This window comes from Curcuma longa, chromosome 13 (genome assembly GCF_044706935.1).
Source record: "Curcuma longa cultivar G26 ecotype Majalengka, Jawa Barat chromosome 13, ITB_CL_G26_1.1, whole genome shotgun sequence".
NCBI lineage: Eukaryota > Viridiplantae > Streptophyta > Magnoliopsida > Zingiberales > Zingiberaceae > Curcuma > Curcuma longa.
Genome location: NC_133873.1, coordinates 5,908,113 through 5,927,813, shown reverse-complemented (window position 1 = coordinate 5,927,813; position 19,701 = coordinate 5,908,113). Strand labels below are relative to the sequence as shown.

The 19,701-nt window shown below is 34.3% G+C and overlaps 2 protein-coding genes across 8 annotated transcripts; one reads left to right on the top strand and one right to left on the bottom strand.

Annotated features, from left to right (window-relative positions):
• Positions 1 to 293: 293 nt before the first annotated feature.
• On the bottom strand, positions 294 to 14,297 carry LOC141843739 (uncharacterized). 7 transcript variants are annotated; one of them, XM_074731766.1, is made up of 8 exons: positions 14,153 to 14,297; positions 11,505 to 11,931; positions 9,677 to 9,786; positions 4,926 to 5,025; positions 3,228 to 3,737; positions 1,432 to 1,769; positions 607 to 765; positions 294 to 520 (listed from the first exon to the last, which is right to left on the bottom strand). In XM_074731766.1, the coding sequence occupies exons 2-8, from the start codon at positions 11,650 to 11,652 to the stop codon at positions 500 to 502; spliced, it is 1,386 nt and encodes a 461-aa protein (XP_074587867.1). In that variant the 5' UTR covers positions 11,653 to 11,931; positions 14,153 to 14,297; the 3' UTR covers positions 294 to 499. The 7 variants fall into 7 exon arrangements, with proteins under 7 accessions (XP_074587867.1, XP_074587871.1, XP_074587868.1 ...); XM_074731770.1 differs by having other exon boundaries at positions 294 to 765; positions 3,228 to 3,447; positions 3,544 to 3,737; XM_074731767.1 differs by having other exon boundaries at positions 294 to 765; positions 3,228 to 3,473; positions 3,561 to 3,737.
• Positions 14,298 to 16,373: 2,076 nt separating this feature from the next.
• LOC141844193 (transcription factor TCP20-like) lies at positions 16,374 to 17,872 on the top strand. The gene is made up of 2 exons (XM_074732223.1): positions 16,374 to 17,656; positions 17,731 to 17,872. The coding sequence occupies exon 1, from the start codon at positions 16,526 to 16,528 to the stop codon at positions 17,468 to 17,470; it is 945 nt and encodes a 314-aa protein (XP_074588324.1). The 5' UTR covers positions 16,374 to 16,525; the 3' UTR covers positions 17,471 to 17,656; positions 17,731 to 17,872.
• The last annotated feature ends 1,829 nt before the right edge of the window (positions 17,873 to 19,701 follow it).

The following is a 19,701-nucleotide window of genomic DNA, read 5'->3' as shown; positions in this document are numbered from 1 at the left end:
CAACAGTATTCACACCGATTTCTATCAAAATCAGGTTTGCTCTCCCAGTCCACGGTCAAATCATAACCTAAATAACCATCATAATACAACATACAGTGAAGTTTTAAGGTTCTCTACACGATACGAGCATGCATGAAAAATGCAGCAAAACCACAGCCTCCTGGCAAAGCAGCACAAATAAAAACACACGCAACGAAAATAACAAGAGTAGCATTCTAGGAAGAAGACGGAAATCATGATCGATCAGATCAATTAGAAAAGAGAGTTCGGGAAAAGGCGAATAACTAGCGATGAACACGTTTCATTATCAACTGAATGGTGACGCTATTCATGAATTGGCAGAATTTAGGTTTCAAGTATCCACAATGAAAGTCCCCCCTTTTCCATACATACTCTAAAAGTACAAAGGATATTACAAGTATACGAGGGAAGCAAAACTATAAGATGAGGGGAGAATACAAAACGTCACCATGCAGCTTCCATGTTGGCACAAGTTATTTTAGGATGGCGCAGTAGCCATCTGAAATCCATTGAAAGATAAACAGGTAGCAGCAGAAGTCACCGTTTAAAATGTATTGAGAAGCAATTGGCGGCGGCAGAAGCTACCTTCTCATGGAGATTGAACTTGTTGGCTATTAGCGGACGAACATCATCCACACCAACTAAGCTCTCTAAGAATGGAAGTAATGAAAGCAATTCACGATCATCACGGTTATCAAACCAGCTCTCAATAGGAATGCCATTGTCTAACTGAAATCCAAATGCCTGAGAAAATAAATAGATTTAATCAAAAATCTAAAATGAGTCTGCATCTTTCCACTTACACACAAAACTATTACAGTTAAAGCAACATATGTATTAGGCTAGAGATATTTTTAATCGATGGATACAGTTGTGGAACCAGACTATAAATTCCTATAACACATGTTGGCTTGCACCAAGGAAATTGAACATAGAAACACTAGATCCACTAATCATCTTAAATAGATCATGCTAGTGCCAATTTTTGGGAAACAATAAAGTAAATTTTATAGCTCAACTGATCTTTTGAGGCAAGACTATAATCTTTTGAGGCAAGACTATATTATTAATGATGTTCTGATTTCCTTAAATCATTATTCATTACATTAATTGAATTTTTCATTTTATGTCTGCTCTTTGATCCTTCAAGATTAATAAACTAGATGCAACTAGAAGGAAAACAAGATGATAAATAAGCTTCAGCAATGATGTGAACCATAAAACATAAATTCATCAGGGTATTGTGCCCATAAATGTCAACTTTTTTTCAATTTCATGTGCAATGAAACAGTTGAGATTGCATCAGAAATTGTAATCAACCAAGCTTGCTTTATAAAATTGCACACAAATCATAAAGTTGTTAAAATATTGCAAAATTTCCTTATACAATGATAAGAGAGAGCCAATTACCTGGGGAGAATTGTCGACAATAATAACATGCGCCAAATCCCGACCCAGTACTGATAGATCCTTCAAATAATTACCTTCTACAAATACACAAGATTCTCGATAAACACGGTGGCGGAATAATCTTCTTTTTGGATCAATTACATTTAGTAGCTGTTCAGCATATATACTTTGACTTGCTGTAAATATAATTGTCTCAAACATGCTTGCAACCTTTTCCAAGAAATCCTTAAGATAAGGTCTGCAGCGTACATAAATTGTGTGCTCTTTAAGATTGAAATTGACAGGAAAAGTAAAATCTGCATCTTCACATAGTTCAAGTGTTGAATGCACCAACGTTTCTGTAAAGGTAGCACAGGTCAGTTATCAACAAGGTCAATAAATTGAACCAATAGTTATGGAATATCGTATTTAACTATGTAAATTATGCAAGAAATGCAACGCAATGACAAAATATGATGAAAAAAACAATCATATGAAACGCCAGGTTGTGGACTTTTACCCCTAGTCAATTTAACCAACAGCTAAAGAAGAGGTGATCACAAGAGACATATTGAATCTAGATTCATTATGAATTGATGTGTTTTTAAGTTAATAACAACAAATGGGAATTGGTATAATTAGATGATTGGGCATATTATCATTTTATAAAAGTAAATATTAAGTACTTTAAAATTTTTATTAAGAATATTAATCAAATATTTATAATATAAATCTTAATAATGTTAACATCACTAATCAAATCTTCTTCGCCAATTACATATCAAATTTAAAAGCTATGTTACTAAATAACCAATAGGGTATCAGCCCCTTTAGTCTTACCTTATTGTTTACTACCGATTACGCTTACTACTGATAAGCTAGTTGTGTGATAACTATTTATTAAATGTCCAGTCCACCCCACGTTCTTGTCAATCAATATAGTAACAACATTACCTTTGTCAAATATATTAAAGATAACATAATAATTATTATCAGTTCAACCTGTCTCCACTTCTCAAACTGCTCCTCATCCTTCAATATCAATTAACATTTAATTAACCATTAATTATATAATTTTTCTAAATTTTCCAATCAAGGAACCTATCACAGTGCTAACTCCAGTCATCACCGATCAAACTGTATTATTAAAGTTCAAACAGTTGCCTCAACCTCAGAGTTAACCGACCAATTGTTTAATTCACTACCACAATTAGTTTTGGGACTATTACTTACCCGGAAATCTCCAATCAGGATGTACGATTAAACCTTGAATAGTTGCCTCGGCCACAATGTCAAAAGATGCATGTTTATTCATTTAGCTCACATCCAAAAATCAGTTTTGGGATTGACATCCGAATACGGTCTATTGGAAATACATCTTGGTTGGTCAAATTAATAGTGTACAAATATACAATTAATGAAAAAGAATAATTCTACCATGATTGACAAATTGATCAATATATAACAAGTAAAATACTATTACTCTGCAACTATCCATTAACAAAATATGGAATCATGCTTTGATAAATACAAAAAAGAACACTGTTTATATTCCATCATTGATAGCAACAAATGTGAGATATAGCTTAATTTAATCATTATACCATAAATTAGTTAGCATAAGAAAAACAAATCAATATTCAATGAAGCTTATAAATTTGTTCCGGAATTCAACAAAGAACACTGTATGCACTTATAATGTACACGCATAAACAGAAACTAACATATGTGCTGATATGCTTATCAAAAGGAGAGAAAAAATTAAGCAGACCAACTGAAAAAAGGAAGTTAAGCTATCGAAGATCAATCTGTCATACCATCCAGATCCAAAACAAGAGTTGTAGACGGGCAACTTCGTGTTTGTTTAGGAAGGAGACAAGGCCGAAATTTAGGAACCACAGCTGACAAATCAGGTAAATCTCTAATGAACACATATGGATCAAAATCATCAAATTCATCATTTTCATCCGGTTCAATGGAACCATCAGTTGACATTGAATCTTGACTTTGTTCATCCATACATTCTAGCTTAGAATTCTGCATGGCAAGATACATAGCTGAAACTTCACAAGAAACATTTCCCAAATCAGTATATTCATCATTGCATAAGGACTTTGCAAATTTTGGCCCTACATTGTAGATATGACTACCAGAGTTGTCAATATCTGATGCTTCATGAAGTGCCAAATTACCAGAGTTTTCACATACAACATTCCTGATCTTCATATGTTCATTATGTGTTTCTAATGTAACAGAATTAAAGGAACCATATTTTGAACCTTCAACTTCAAATCCATGATGGCTCTCATTGTTCTTGATCTTTGAGTCTACAAAATCAGATGGCAAAAAAAGGGACAGAAGTTAGTGTGCAGGCGGGCATAAAAATTTACTAAAATCAAACTCGTATGAAGGGAAAGAATGTTTGCTTGAGCAAAAGGCGTCAAGAAGAACACTTATATCACTGAGAAAAGGAACAGAGGATCACCAAAATAGACATGTTAAATCACATAAGACCAGAAAGGACATGGTTTCATCCAAAGAAAAAAAAAGTAAAATAGGCATTGAATCTTTCAGTTGCTGTCAACTTTAATTCCAGCGGCAATCACACACAATTATTTTATAAAATCATAATTACTTAAGAGGTACTGTTCTAATCATTAGAAGATGGTTACCAAAAATCAACTACATTAAGATTCTCAAAGCTGCAGATGTCTTAATGTTTGGCTCTTATAAAGCTTTAAGCCACAGCAGTATAAAACAACAATAACAAAGAAGAAAGCTTTCACTAATATATTATTTTATGTTTCTGAGATAGTAATTTAGAAAAAATAGCAATTTCAACACAGATAGTTGTTAATTGCCAAACATTTCATTGTCTGACTGACAGATAGCCTACATTTTATAATTTTATATCAAATTTTACTCTCATGCTCATCTTAGTTTTTTCAATTTTTCAGCATTAATACTCTACATACAGGGTTATTCAAATTAAAACTTGCTTCACCCTCCTAGCCAACTTTTTTATTAGTTCAACATTTTCTCAACTATGTTATTTAGCAAATATGTTATAAGTATAAAATACAGGGAGGATATTAGACACATCGCTTCAAATTAATTAGATCAGTATCATTTTCAATGACAGAAAATACCAAATCAATAACACTGGAACAGAATTCTAGAAATCCCTATTATGCAGACAGAATATGTGGCTCATATTCTTAGAAATTCAAATTTACCCAAAATCAGGCTTTAGACAATAACTAATAATCATGGTCATGAAACTAACTTATTATGTTAAAATAAATTCGTACAAAATCATCAATAAGAAACTTCAAAATAGCAAGTTGTAATGATGAACAATGCTGGCAAGAACTAAGTCAGTTTGGCATAAATACATCCATAGATATACAGAAAGATGGAAAAATACATAGAGAAAGAAAGAACTTAGCAAAGCTTTTTTAAAGAAAGAAGTAAGCAAAGCCTTCTTAATATATGAAAATGACAAAGGGAAATACCTTTATCAGGAATGCCAGCTGAATTATCCTTGTGGTGATGGAAAGCAGGAGAGAAAATGATTTCTGACATACAATTTGCAGTGGTATCATGAGACAAATCCTATAGCACCAAGCAAAAGTCAAAAATCTAAAATATATGGTTAAACTAAAAGGGTAGAAATCATGGGTATTACACTGCAATCAGAATAGCCAACATAGAAGACAATTAAACTGTATCAATGCAAGGAATTCCTTTTCAGAGTTGAAGGGTAAAAGAAATTTTCTACTAAGGAAATGACTGTGAGTTATGTTAGTTAATTTTTTCAGTCATATTGCTGAAATTAAAATCACTCCAAGTAGCAGACATTAGAGTGGAAGACAATCAGACATGTCTGTCAATTTAGTAAAACGATCAGTGTATTCACATTATGATTTCAAGATCCTCCAAACTGACGCTAAAAATCAGAGATGTGTAACTCTTTTATGAAGATGAGAGGAGAAAAATTATATTCAAAAATCCTGTAACTGCACATGTTATTATTGGTTTCTAGAAAAACAAATTCAACTAATTTACAATATCAAAATTTTAAAATAATATATCAAGGAAAGTTTTATGTTTTCTTATTGTTGGTTTATACATCCAACGTTAGAGGCCTCACAAGAACCAAACATTAAGACAGCTGCAGTTTTCAGAATCTTGATGAAGTTGATTTTTGGTAATCATCTATTAATGATTAGAACAGTACCTATTAATGTTGACAGCAACTAAAAAATTCTATGCCCATTTTACTTTTTTTCTTTGGATTGTCTCATGTGATTTTAGCATGTCTATCTTAGTGATCCTCTGTTCCTTTTCTCAGTGACATAATTGTTCTTCTCCATGCCTTTTGCTCAAGCACACATTCTTTGCCTTCATGCTAGTTTAATTTTAGTAAATTTGTATAACCATCTGCATAGTAACTTCTGTCCCCTCTTTTTCTTTTTGTTATCTGATTTTGTAAACTCAAAGATCAAGGACAATGAGAGTCAACGTGGATTTAAGTTGAAGATTCTGTTAAAATTAGCCCTTAGTGTCAATTCGGATGATTATCACTCAAGTCAACTCAGATTATGTGACAGCAACTAAAAAACACAAGCCAAATTCGAATTCATCAAAGATTATCATGCATGAGATGCATGATCATTAAAAAGCTGCATGATCTTCCTTAAAAAAAGATTTTAGCATGTCTTCATCTTCATGCATGATCATGAGAATTAATAAAATATTAATTTCGTGGATCACTAAAAGTTTCATCCTTCATATCTCAGTGACATAATTGTTCTTCTCCATGCCTTTTGCTCGAGCACACATTCTTTGGCTTCATGCTAGTTTGATTTTCTCCAGTCAGTTTGTGTAACCATCTGCACGAAGTAACTTCTGTCCGACGACCTTGAAGGCAAAGAGTTGCTGTGTTGCGATCTGATTTTGTAAACTCAAAGATATGTTTTTCGCAGGACAATGAGAGTTTTCCACGTGGATTTAAGGTTGAAGATTCAAATTACAGTTCCTTTAATTCTGTTACATTAGAAACACATAATGAACACATGAAGATCAGGAATGTTTTATGTGAAAACTCTGGTAATTTGGCACTTCATGAATCTTCAGGTATGGACAACTCTGGTAGCCATATCTACAATATAGAGCCAAAACATGCAAAGTTATTATGCAATGATGACGAATATACTGACTTAGGAGATCTTTCTTGTGAAGTTTCAGCTATATATCTTGCCAGCTAATGGTTCCATTGAGCCTGACAAATGATGAATTCGAGGATTTTGATTCACATGTGGTCATTAGACCCTATTTGTCAGCTGAAGATCCTAAATTTCCACCTTTTCTCTTTCCTAAACAAATGTGAAGCAGCCCATCAACAGCTCTTGTTTTGGATCTGGAAGGTATGACTAATCGACCTTCAATAGCTGAATTTCTGTTTTTATCAGTTGGTTAACATAATTTTTTTTTCCTTTTGATAAGCATGTGAGCATATATGTTAGTTTCTCCCTTTATGCATGTACATCATATGCACAAGCAGTAACATGTGTTGGATATCAGTTTCAGTTAATTTTTTGTTGATACCACTAGTACCTTAATTTTAGCTATATATGTTAATAATATAGTTATAACAAGAAGTGATTTTTTTTTAAAAATTTAGGAATGTCACAATACTTTCTTGAACAAAAAGATTACTTGCAACAAAGATTCAAATCTCAAGTTGTGTCAGAGTTTCAAATATCTAATTGGAACAATAGTGTCTCAGTATCATGTAGACATTTTGATGAATGGTGCCAATGGTGAATTGAAGGTGAAGAGAGGAAGGAAATAAAGAAGAAAAATAAAAAACATAAGACAATTGAGTATTGGAACGTTTCCATATTCATCAACATTATTAATATGTAACATTAGAGACATTGTTTATGCTGAGTAGTATCGAATTTTAATGATTTACTAGAACGATACATTTCAAATTTGCTACCTAACAAGGTACAAAATTCCAAACCATCCTGACAACTCTCAAGGATCATCCTTGTCTCAAAAATATGCATGGGTATCTTACAAAAGATTGGTATGCTTAGATGTAGTAGAAGCCCTAATTATCCCAAATCATAATTCATGGTCGATGTATAATGACTTCCAAATACTAGTAAATACAATCATTTATCTCACAATTACCAAGTCACATAAATTATACTAGTTGATATTGTAAATCAATTCATATAGCAAGCTAAAAGTTATTAGGATGCAGTGTTAAAAATCTAAAAAAAAAAGGTTTGCTATACAGAAATCCTTCACTATACTGAAGGATCTTCAAAAAAGGCTTATACACAAGCATGGACATTTAAATATCGATGCCTTCTCAAATGTTGATTATGTTGGACCAAATATTGATAGCATATCCACCTCAAAATTTTGTACATATGTTTGAAGCAATATTTTAACAGAGAAAAACATAAAAATAAAGTATAACACAATCTAGGGTTAAAGCAGAATACAAAATAATTAAAAAAAATATAGCCAATGAAATTGCTGTAGATAAACCCACTTCTTGTAGACCTTAGCTTTAAATTAAAAACCATGGATCTGCATTTTGACAATTATGCATCTATCTACACTAGGAACAATTTAGTGTTCCACAAACACATTGAAATATATTATCACTTTATTCACAATGTGTTCTTAGAAGTTCCACAAGCACAAGAAACAAATTGAAATATATTGTCACTTACTATATGCATGATGTGTTTATGTCTAGGAAAATTAGCATCTAATAAGCTAGGCAACATAGATAATTAGACTTAAATGCAATAAGAAAATTTATATATTGTCACTTCTTCAAAAAAAAACAATTAACATTTTTACCAAGTTTCTCTCTACTACTTGATTTTTCTCTATGCAATAAGTTGGGTGACATAGATAATTAAATATCCAGGCTCTAACTTAACGAAGAGTGTCAAAAAGAATATTCTTTTACTATTTAATAGTCATAATTTACCTTGTTACATATTTACCTATATTTAAGTTGATTGATTATTTTGATGCCTAGAAATACATAAGTTTCATTTTCTTCAACAATATAAATAAAAATTTATCTCGACTTTAAAGACACAATCTCAAGTGGTAGCAAGGATATGCCGTGAGACATGTTCCGCAATTGTGGTGTGGAGTGAGGCAACAAGATGACTCACAGCATCTAGACATGGTCAAACGTGTCTTAAAGATAGATAACTCAAACAAGAAAGGAAAAGCAAACAAAGGCACCAATGAGACCCATGAAAAGGTGAGGAAAACAAAGGGAAGAAGGAAGAATAACAAAGGAGAGGTAAACATGTTTCTTTGGGAGAAAGAATTAAATTGAATGGACTTCAATACCAAGATGTGAAACCTAATATCTTCTCATTCACAAATAGGATTAGAATATATATTTATAGATATATCACCATAATTTATTCAACATATAATTAAGCATATAACTAGGTATGTCTTGGACTCGCATATGTTTAATAATTTTATCTAACAAATATTGGTAATTAACTCATTGATAATGACAAGATATGCATTCACAGGGCAAATTTTGTGCAATAACGACCCACATTGCCTAAATGCAATTGTGACATCTTGGTTGTGTATTAATGGAGTTTGTAACCTTAGCCATTGAAAATGTTACACAAAAAAAAAGACTTGGATGGTTTAATATATCTTCGGTACTATAAGTGTCCTTTGAACCTTTGGGCAATATGAAATGGAAGAAATATAGAAAGATAGAGTAGGAAAAGTGTGCTAAAAAAATCATACAAGAATGCACAAATGTGTTATATCCATTAAGTCAAAAAGAGATATCATTATGTCATTGAGTTAACAATTACATAAGATACTTTAAAATATGTACTTATATTATCAATAGTCATTCAAGACATGAGAGTGCAAGAAAATGGGAAACATATAGGACATATACTAAAATTTATGATTTATCAAAACATGTGGTACCACTGAAAATTCAAATAGTAGAAGAAGATCATAACACAGCCCATACAAGAAAAATAGATCATGGGACTATTTTGCACAATTAAGTGTACAAAATAAAATGCCTGTTTATTTGCTCCAAAGTTTCATCAACAAATAGTATATATCATATAGAACCAGAAAATACCCTTATTTCAATGAAAGTGATGGTGGCTGAGCAGAGCATAAAAAATTGCTATATATATCAACAGAAACAAAATGATGATAAGTTGACCTTAACCGAGAAGGAACGAGAGCTCTGATTCTCATTTTGAGATACACAATTGTCCAAGCCTGTAGTCCTTTCAGTCTTTGCACATATGTTTTGCTTTGAAGTGATTCCAACTAAAATTAAAAAGGGTAATATAATCAGCAAGTATTAACATTCAGAACACAACAACGAAGTATATAACATAAAAATAGATTTCAAAAAATACTTTTTTCTACTAGAGAAGAAATAGAAATTCATGCAGTGAACAATATCCTGTCAACAACAGGCATTTTATACATAAAACAGTACATCATAATTGACGTTAAATATCACAAAATTTCAAACCAATTCGATTAGCCACAAGTCATCTACACTAATACAATGGTGCAAGATTCAAAATCTTAAACCATGCCAAAGTTTCAATCTTTGACTAGAACAAAATTGTTTCAATACCGTGCCAAAGTTCCGATGCATGATGCTGATGGCAAATTGAAAGTTGAAGAGGAAGAAAATAAAGCAAAAAATAAAACATTGTTTGTGCTAAGTAGTATCAATTTATCGGATCAATACGTTTCGACCGTTTCATGGCATGATACGACATTCCAAACCATACAACAATGTATCGGTCTAGAAAAGAAAACACCATAAAACCAAAAGAGGGGGAAAAATCAAGCCTAAAATTTGCTTCTGCAAAGAAGTGCTGCATAGCCCAATCGCACATCATTAAAGCTTGGCTTACATTGGATGGAAAGAAAAGAGGCAAAACATCATGATGACATATACATTTTTACTGCTTTCCTTTTCCATTTCATTCCCCATACAAGTAAACCTGTCCTAAATGCTAAGACATTGTGTTTGGTATGCATGATTGGAATGGAATCAGAGTGTTCCTTCAGTGATTTATATTTTGAGGGGATATGATTCATTCCAAGCAATGGCTCGATCCATTTCATACTTTAAAAAAATTCCACCTCTAACAATCATGATAGTTGTTAACAAGTTAACATCGTAAAATTTAAATAAAGTAAAATGAGTGAATCGAGCATGCTAAGAAAATTGGTTGAGCCAATCAGACAAGTCAAGCCCACAAAACACATCATGTGATCTAGCCGAGTTAAATGGGTCAAATCGGCTAGTAATGTCACTTGTGCGAGCAAGCCCGTCAAGCTAGGAGGATCAAGTAAACTCATCACACCAAACAAGTAGGCGAGCCTAGTAAGCCAAGCAAACCATGCAGGCCTAGCAAGCCTAGCAAACCAAGCAAGCTAAGTGAGCGGGCAAGTCAAGTGAGCTAGCTAATTGAGTGAGACAAGTAGGCTGAGCAAGCCATGCTAGCTAACCAAGAGTTGGTACAGCTAGGCAAAGCATCGCATCAATCAAACCAGGCACATATAGATTTAGTGTTAGTTGAACTAAGCAAACTATTGGGTTGATTGGGTTGAGACAAACTTTACAAGCTAGGTGCATAGATAGGGTGTTCAAACTAGTTAAGCTATGTAAGACAAACAAGATGGTTCAACCAAGTGAGCTAGGCAAGCCTATCAGGTTCATCAAATCAGGGAGATTGGACTTCTTGAAACACAATACATTATATAGGTCATGTAAGTCAAATTATCTAGAACAATTAGACAATAAAGGGTTAAACATAGATTGAACCATTTCATTACTTCCATTCTATTATTGCAACCAATATTACATTTTTATTCTTTCAAAAATGTTCATATAAATTCTTTAAAAAGAAAGAAATGATAAGAACTATAGCCACTTGTATCACTTCAGATCACTATCCAACAATAACTAAAACCTTTTTGCATTGTGCAATAAAAAAATTAATGGAATCAAGAAGGCATACCAGATTTTGACTTTTTCGCAGATGTAATCAATTCTGAAACTTTCTTTTCAGATACCATGTTTATCTTTTTTTCCCCTCTACAAGTTCGCGGATTACTATGTTCTCTAGAAGAATTTTTGGGAAGAACTTTTTTACGAGTTGGCATCATATAACCAACAAAAATAGCTCGTCTTCCACAGATGTAAAATATAGCTCAACAATAATCGTGCAGATGAAATAATAACATGTTCCAGAGAACAGCCTTCAATTTTAACAGTTCAAACGTCCTCAACAGGCAGTGATATCCAATCAGTTCAGAAGCTGTCAAAACTACTCAACCAACAAATATTTGGGGGATCAATCACAATCCAAGTGCAGACTTCTCAAACCAGTGCATCCAAGCAACTGAGTACAAGCAAGTTGAAGAGTGTCAACAACATCTGCAAGCCTAAGGGAAAAGATTATTCAGTTTTTCTCAAACAAACATTAGAAAACTGAATAATATAGCATCAGCAAATGTGACCATAGGGACAAAAGTATGATGTCAAAAATAAAAAACCATCTTTCATTATCTCACACACATCCACAAATTTTGAAAATAAAAATTCAACTATAAGGATACTTATAATAGGTCCAATAAGTTGGCAAGTTCTAGTGATTAATTTGAAATCAAAATTGCAGACCCTTGATAAGAGGATATAATTAGTGACACCTAAGAAACAAGAAAAGAAAGGTAGGTGTTCCACCAACTAGTGTAAGGATATATTGTTGATCCTCCATTATTAGATATCATGTGCAAACCACACTACTTGTATAAGTACAATAAGAGGTTAATCAAATTTTCACAAGTTCCACAGCCATTACTTGGAAAACTAATCCATATTCAGTTTCAACATAGATAATCATAGAAAATTCATGTCAAGTTCATAATAAGGAAAGATAGAAAGAAAAAAGAACAGATTGAATGATAAAGAAACCAACAAACTAGGGTTATACAGCGTAAAACAGAATAATCTGTCACCAGGATTTATTATTTTAGATACAATAGCATCCACACTAGCCAACCCTGCCTAGTGGGATAAGACTTGGTTGTTGTATACAATAGCATCCACACACACTCTATAAAAAAGACAAGGATTAAGAGACAAGAAAAAAATAGGAAATAATCTGATTAGCTCTCGGATAAAGCTACATCAAGAGTATGTTAATGCAGCAGACAAAATCTATGAATTTGCTCATATTCAATACTAATCGAGCAAGAATATATATCAAAAACTATTAGTGAGCAATTGCAATATGGATGATTGGAGGAATATATAATTCATATTATTCCTTGCATCATAAGTAAAATGTGGCAAGAATCATCATACATGATACTTTTACCATTCCTGTTCCACAAAGCATCACAGGGTGAGAAGGGTGAAAAAATATGAAGGAAATATATAGATATATGGATATAGATATTTATATGACATTCTAAAGTATTTAAGATATATACAAGCAAAAAAATTATTGCATATAAATAAAATACTATTTTATCACCAAATTCTGTAACAGCAAATATAGTAGGGAAAGGCAGAAGTATAAATCCTCTGCCCATTACATTGTGTCCATGATAAGAAGAGAGGTTGAGGCAGAGATTAACAAATAATAAAGAAAGTATTTTAAAATATGGGCATATCTTCTAAGTAGCCTTTTAATAAATTTTCTATAAGGTAATATGGGCAAGTAATACATATAATCATCTCACTATCCTTATCCTACTTGTAGTTTTTTATTTTGCATCTTGTTTTCATCCCATCAGTATGGCCTGCCTACCAAATCAAGGCGAGTTGGAGGCTATCCACAGATAAGTCCTCATTCTTATTATCAATCAAAGTTTATTTAATTAACATAATCTACTTGGAAATATATCACATTCTCCTAAAACAGTTCTCTTCAAAGTAGATGAAGAAAGAAGACAAAGGATCATAGTGAACAAAGTGATGAACAAAAGTTTAGAAGCATTATCGTCATCTCTATCAATAGTGATTAGCATTTCTGTGATAAATAATGTCATGATAAAACATGCAACTTTTTCTACCTATTATCTTGCTATCTAACAAAAAGTTTGGCATAAACTAACTGCTTTTCTCGTGCAAAAAAACAAATAATTACATTTAGTTTAGGTTTGTCTGAAACACGTGCTGAAATTAAATTATAACAAACCACGCTCCAGCGTATCTATATCCTAATAACATCTAACTCATTAGACCTCTCTGAAACCTAGGCAGATTTTTTTTCCTACTTCATTCACTAGTTGACCACTAAAAATCGAGGCATGGTCATTCCAGTCATTCTCAATATGCCACAACGTTTATTACATATCATCAAGAAATTCAAAGCTTCCTGAGATATCTGGATGTATTATCTACACGCAGCAGTGGAACAATATCAGGACATGGCACAGTTAGCAACTAACGTGGCAGCGCAGAAGTAACAGACAGAATCTCAGATCACTATACAGCACAGCTGCAAAAGCGAGCAGGTAAAACAAACCCTGGAAAAGAAATCTATTCCAAAGAATCACAATAATTGCGGCAAGGAACAACCCCACAAATCACGAAGTTAAACGGCAATCTGTCCCGGAAAAAGACAACAATTTGAAACGCAGAAAGGCAAGAACTGACCATTCCGCCAGATCCGAAGCAGGAACCAGGGGCGAGCGATCCCAGCCCTAGACTTTCGCGAGGAGGGGAATGGAGATTCGCCTCCCAGGGAGCCGAATCGCGGACGACGAGGGTTTTGAGGGTTTCAGCAGCGAGCCAGAGAAACAGAGAGGGGCAGCGACAGCGAGGGAGAAGTAAAAATAAAAATAGTAAATATAAATGGCTCTCTTCGACTGCAAGCAACAGATTAAAGCTCACGTGGGCATCAAGATCCGCGTCCCCGATGATGTGCGGTAGATCTCCTCCCAACACAAGGGCCGAGTCCGCGTGTCGAGACGAGAATGGAATTCGATGGTTGCACATTTTTGCAGGGAGCATTGGAGCGGATCGGGCGGCCGCGCCGATTTTATACGGACAGAGGGCCGCCGGGCTGGTTGACGGTGGGATGCGGAGCGGCGGGGATTTTAAATTTTCGCATGCCAGAAAACTTAAAATCTTAGCGGGAGAAAACGGACACGTGGCTGTCTCCTGATCGAGATCCTGGCCGTTGATGTAGAGGATACATTTAATTATGAATTATAGAAAAAAACTTATTTAAAATTGGAGCTCGGTACTTTTGTTTAGTTAAGAAAGGGAATGTGTCTTGGTAAAGAAAAAGACTAACGTAGATAGAGAAAGACATGTTAAATATTTCCTATTTCTAAAAATTATGTGTGTGGGGCGATATTAATAAATCATCGACAAACATTTAATGTGTTTTAAAGAATTTAAATATTTTGTTCATGATTTTTCCGTTTGCCTTAATTCATTCTTTACAATTGTTTAAAGGTGTTCTAAAGGGACAAGGATAGAGATGGAGTAGAGCATGAGGAGAGACAAATTAAGCGAAAAGAATGAATATTTAGATGGTGGGATGAAGAGGATTTCAACAAGGCAGAGGGTGGGAGAAATGATGGTGTGTTGTCGCTCATTCCTAGCGTACAAAGGGATTAGGTAACTTTTCAAATAAACAAATATAATTAGAAATGACATTTGTACTTATCTAATCTATTTAGGTTAGAATTAATCACTTAAACAAAGTAAATTATTGTCTTTTCTGTAATTATATTTCATCTTATCATAACTAACTCACCAACTCAGTTATAATCTAAAAAAGAATTGTATTTACACACTCTATGTACACATAATTTGAATCAAATAATTGAAAATTCAAAGTAAATATTTAATCAAATTTGAGATTCAATAGTTTTATAAAAAAAAATGACATGGATGAGAACTGGTAAAATATTTTTATTTTATGATATAGGGGTTAATATAATCTATGATTTAATGTTTATTGTATATGTATAAATATTTATACAACGTGTATGAAATTAAACAGAGTTTATTGTAGATTTTAAATTTAATAATAAAATATTTTAATATAATAATGTTCAACATGTATAAATTAGAGTTTAAGATTTTAAAATTAAAAATTTAATTCCACTTATAGAAGTTACAAAATCAACTATTCACTTTAATTAAAATTACTACACATAAATCCTATTATATCAAAAATATATTTACCAACATGATTAAAATTATTTACATTTGATTAAAATCATTTTAAAATAGTTGTTAAATCATAAATCATAAATGTTAAAATCACTTAAAAATTATTGTTGCAACTATTAGGTAGTTTCTAATGTATATGATGGCAAAAAATAATTACACTTATCCAATATCAGATTATATACAAACAGATAAATCAAATATTGAACAGACTCAATATCTCAACCTTGTTGTATGGTGATAATTTTATCATTTATAACCGGTTCAACTACAATTAGAAGTAGTTTCTATGTATTATATTAGCTATTGATAATTATTATAATATAGTTAGATAAAAGAAATTACCAAAGCGTTCTTTTGATATTTCTTCTTAAATTTTGATTAGCGAGTTTGATATTATATTTTTTATTTATAATTTTAATAAAAGATTTCTCGTTGAATATTGACATCCGGATTTATCATTCCTAAATATTTTTTACTAAATATTAATAAATTGATCTTGAACATTAATAAAATTGTAACTAGTTGAATACTAAATTTTTTATTCGGTTCACTAATTATAATAGAAAAACGATTAATAAAATTAATAAAAAAATTTGAAGAAATAAGAAAACAAAAGAAAGTACTTTTGCCTGCCAAACTTTATTATGGGTCTGTGCGTCTTGCCATTTTCAACTCTGTATCGATTGATTCCCCCTTGTGTTTGTTACCATCCTCCTCAGGCGAGGTCAGGTGAGGTCAGGTGAGGTGCGGCGAGGTGAGGACCCATGAGAATCTAGCTTCCTCTTCGTCCTTCTGTGTTTTTCCTCTCCAAAATTCCTCCTTTTTCTCCTCCTCTGATTCATGGATCCTAAGGGCGCCTCCAAGCTGCCCAAGCCTGGGCGGCAGTTGGATAAAGAGGAATCCTCGCCGTCCACCGCGGGAGCGGAGGAAAGAAGAGACCTTTTGCCGGCAGAGAGTGGGCTGGGGGTGGCGGCGGTGGGGAAGGGCGAACAAAGGAAGCAGCTTGCGCCCAAAAGGAGCTCGAACAAGGACCGGCACACCAAAGTCGAGGGAAGAGGGCGGAGGATTAGGATGCCCGCCCTCTGCGCCGCCAGGATCTTCCAGCTTACAAGGGAACTGGGCCACAAATCCGACGGGGAGACCATCCAGTGGCTGCTCCAGCAAGCGGAGCCCTCCATCGTGGCCGCCACTGGCACGGGCACCATCCCCGCGTCAGCCCTAGCTACCGCCGCCGCCGCCTCGTCAGCGTCACTTCCGGGCGCAACAGACCCTGATGGTCTCCACCAGAAGCAATTCGACGACCTAGGTCAGGCAGCGGGAGCCGGCGGCTCCCGGACCGCTTGGGCCGTGACGGCGGCAGCCGGCCTCGGACGCTCCTACCCTGGCATGTGGCCTCCCCCGGCCGGCGGGTTCAACCCCGGATTCTTGCACGCAGCGCCGTCAAGTTCGAATCTTGCGGCCGGAGGCGGCGTGGATGGGCCGGTAGGAAGCTTCACGCAGCGAATCGGAGCTCACGGACTCGAACTTGCCGGCGTCAATCTCGGCGGTATTAGCTTTGCCCAGATGCTGAGTGGGCACGGGCAGCATCTGCCAGGGCTGGAGCTGGGGCTGTCCCAAGAAGGCCATATCGGAGTTCTGAACCCTCCGAGCTTGAGCCAGTTCTATGCGCAGCCAGGGCAGGGAGTAGGAGACGCCGCCGATAACGCACAACCACATCACAAACAGCAACAGCAGCAGAAACAAGTCGCATTGCCGGAGAACGATTCTGAGGGATCAGAAGAGTAGAAGACGGACTTCAAAAGCTGAATTCGTCCATGAGTGGTAAGGAAATCGCTTTATCAATCCAAAGAGACTAGCAAGATTTCATTTTTGTTTCAGTACATTAGTCTGCTTCTGCGTGTGCCTTCAAAATTGATGTCAGAGAAAGTGAGATCGCACTGTCAGCTTCCTTCCATTATTCACTTCATTCAGGTATCCTTTTCTCTATTGTTCATCTTAAATCTTCACATTGCCGATCTTTCCTGATGAATGGTATGGTTCGGCAGGTGATTGTACATTATCAGTGGATTTGAATCCATTGGAACGATTTCTGCGAGGTTAAAACTAGTTCAAGGTTTGTAATAGTAATCTTATATCGAGGATTGGCTCGATGTGTATCAAATAATATCTAGATGCCTTTAAGTTTTGCATTTGTTGGTTGAGCTATACATGATCAATACTAGATTGCTAATTCATCTAGCCTTATTTCATCAAGGATTCTTTTGTTTAAGTTATCATGCATATTTTGGGATGATTTCAAGATAATATTTCTTGCAATTGAATCTTGAGTGCTCCTATTTTGAGTAGAAGGTTGTTTGTATCTTGAGTGATGGTTGTTTAAGAGTCATAAGCATATGAGCTGGACAATATCGTTTTAAAGAGAAAGCGTTCGACCCCTGGATCGACCTTAACACTTGTAACTGTTATTCAGAGGGATGTGTATCCAGAAGGGTGTGTCGACATTTGAAGGGGTGAGAGTCTAAACCCTAAACCCTTGCACATAACGGCTCGGGTTTCTATTACGGTGAAGCGATAAGCTTGCTTCTTAGTTTGCGCATGCCAACTCTTGGAGATCAAAGATCATTGTGAGGAGCATCATCTTTCTGGCGAGGGCTTTTGTTGCTCGAGAAGTCTCGAAGTGAGATTCTATTTGTTTTCTCCATCGTCTTCTTCGAGTGAAATCTCCGGGTAGAGCAAGAAGATTCCATTTTACACACATAGTATGAGCATCGTCTTGTCCAAGCCTCGTATGGATGCGAGAATGAGGAAACATAGAGGATACCAGACCAACCGAATTCGGAAGGGCGGGCTTGAGAGTGGCATCCTCGTTTCATTCGAATCGCAATGCCTTGTTGGACTCTCTCTGTACCCGGCTTATTAGAACATTCGTATAATTTTAAATCCTTACTATGCCCTCTACGCGTATCTTTTTCAACGCTGGAAAATCTTAATTTTCCCGATTGAATGGTATTGCTGTCCTCTATGACTTTGACCGAGAAGGGCCGGCGATCCACCCACCAATGGAGCAATAGCTGATGTTGACCAAGGATCATCCTAGAATCTAGATCGGCAACAAAGTCAACGGTCGACAATCATGTATGATCTTCCATTTCCATCTTGTCATTTTCTTCGTGGACTTTTTGCCTCACTCCGTTCCTTTTCCTGCAGGCAAAGGAAAGAATTATTACAATTTCCAGACCATTCTTATTATTATTATTTTGACTGAGTTTATTAATTTAGAGGAAATTAATGAAATTTCACTTTGCCATGTTTCCAGATTTTTTTTTTTAAAAATAAATATAAGAGATGAAATTTGAATACGATTATATAAAAAATATTGAATTCAAAGTATGAGAAAAATATGGGACTTTCCCGCTTATCTGTTCTAACTTCTCCATGAATTGTCGTATGATAAAATTCTTATATAATGTGGTTTGACGTAGACCTGATTTATATCTAGAGAATTCAACGAGAGAAATCTATCGTCAAATAAATAAATCTAGATATCTCTAAATTATAGATGGAATTAAATAGATTGTTAGTTTGATTATTTTATTGGTCGAAGTAGTTAATAAAATAATTTGGCCTTGAAGATTGAATATATCCTCGCATCTACTTACTTTCTTCTTGGCTCTTCTAACGATATTGAAGACTCGATCATTGACTCTTATAAAGGTGCGTTTATGAGCATAAATATCTATTATAGCTAGCTTATTATATAAAGACAAACAAGAAATAGCAAAAAATTATTTAATAAAAAATATATTTTTTTATAATTTAGATGTCGTCAAAATTTCAACTTAAATTTATTTGAAATTTTTATATATTTTTTATATTTATCATATTTATAAAAATTTATTGATAAAAATGATTCATAAATTTTATTTGTGAATAACTCATAATTTTAAGAATTGAATATATATTCAAAGTTTATTTAATTTAATAAGTTATTTAAATTTATTTATTTAATTAATTTT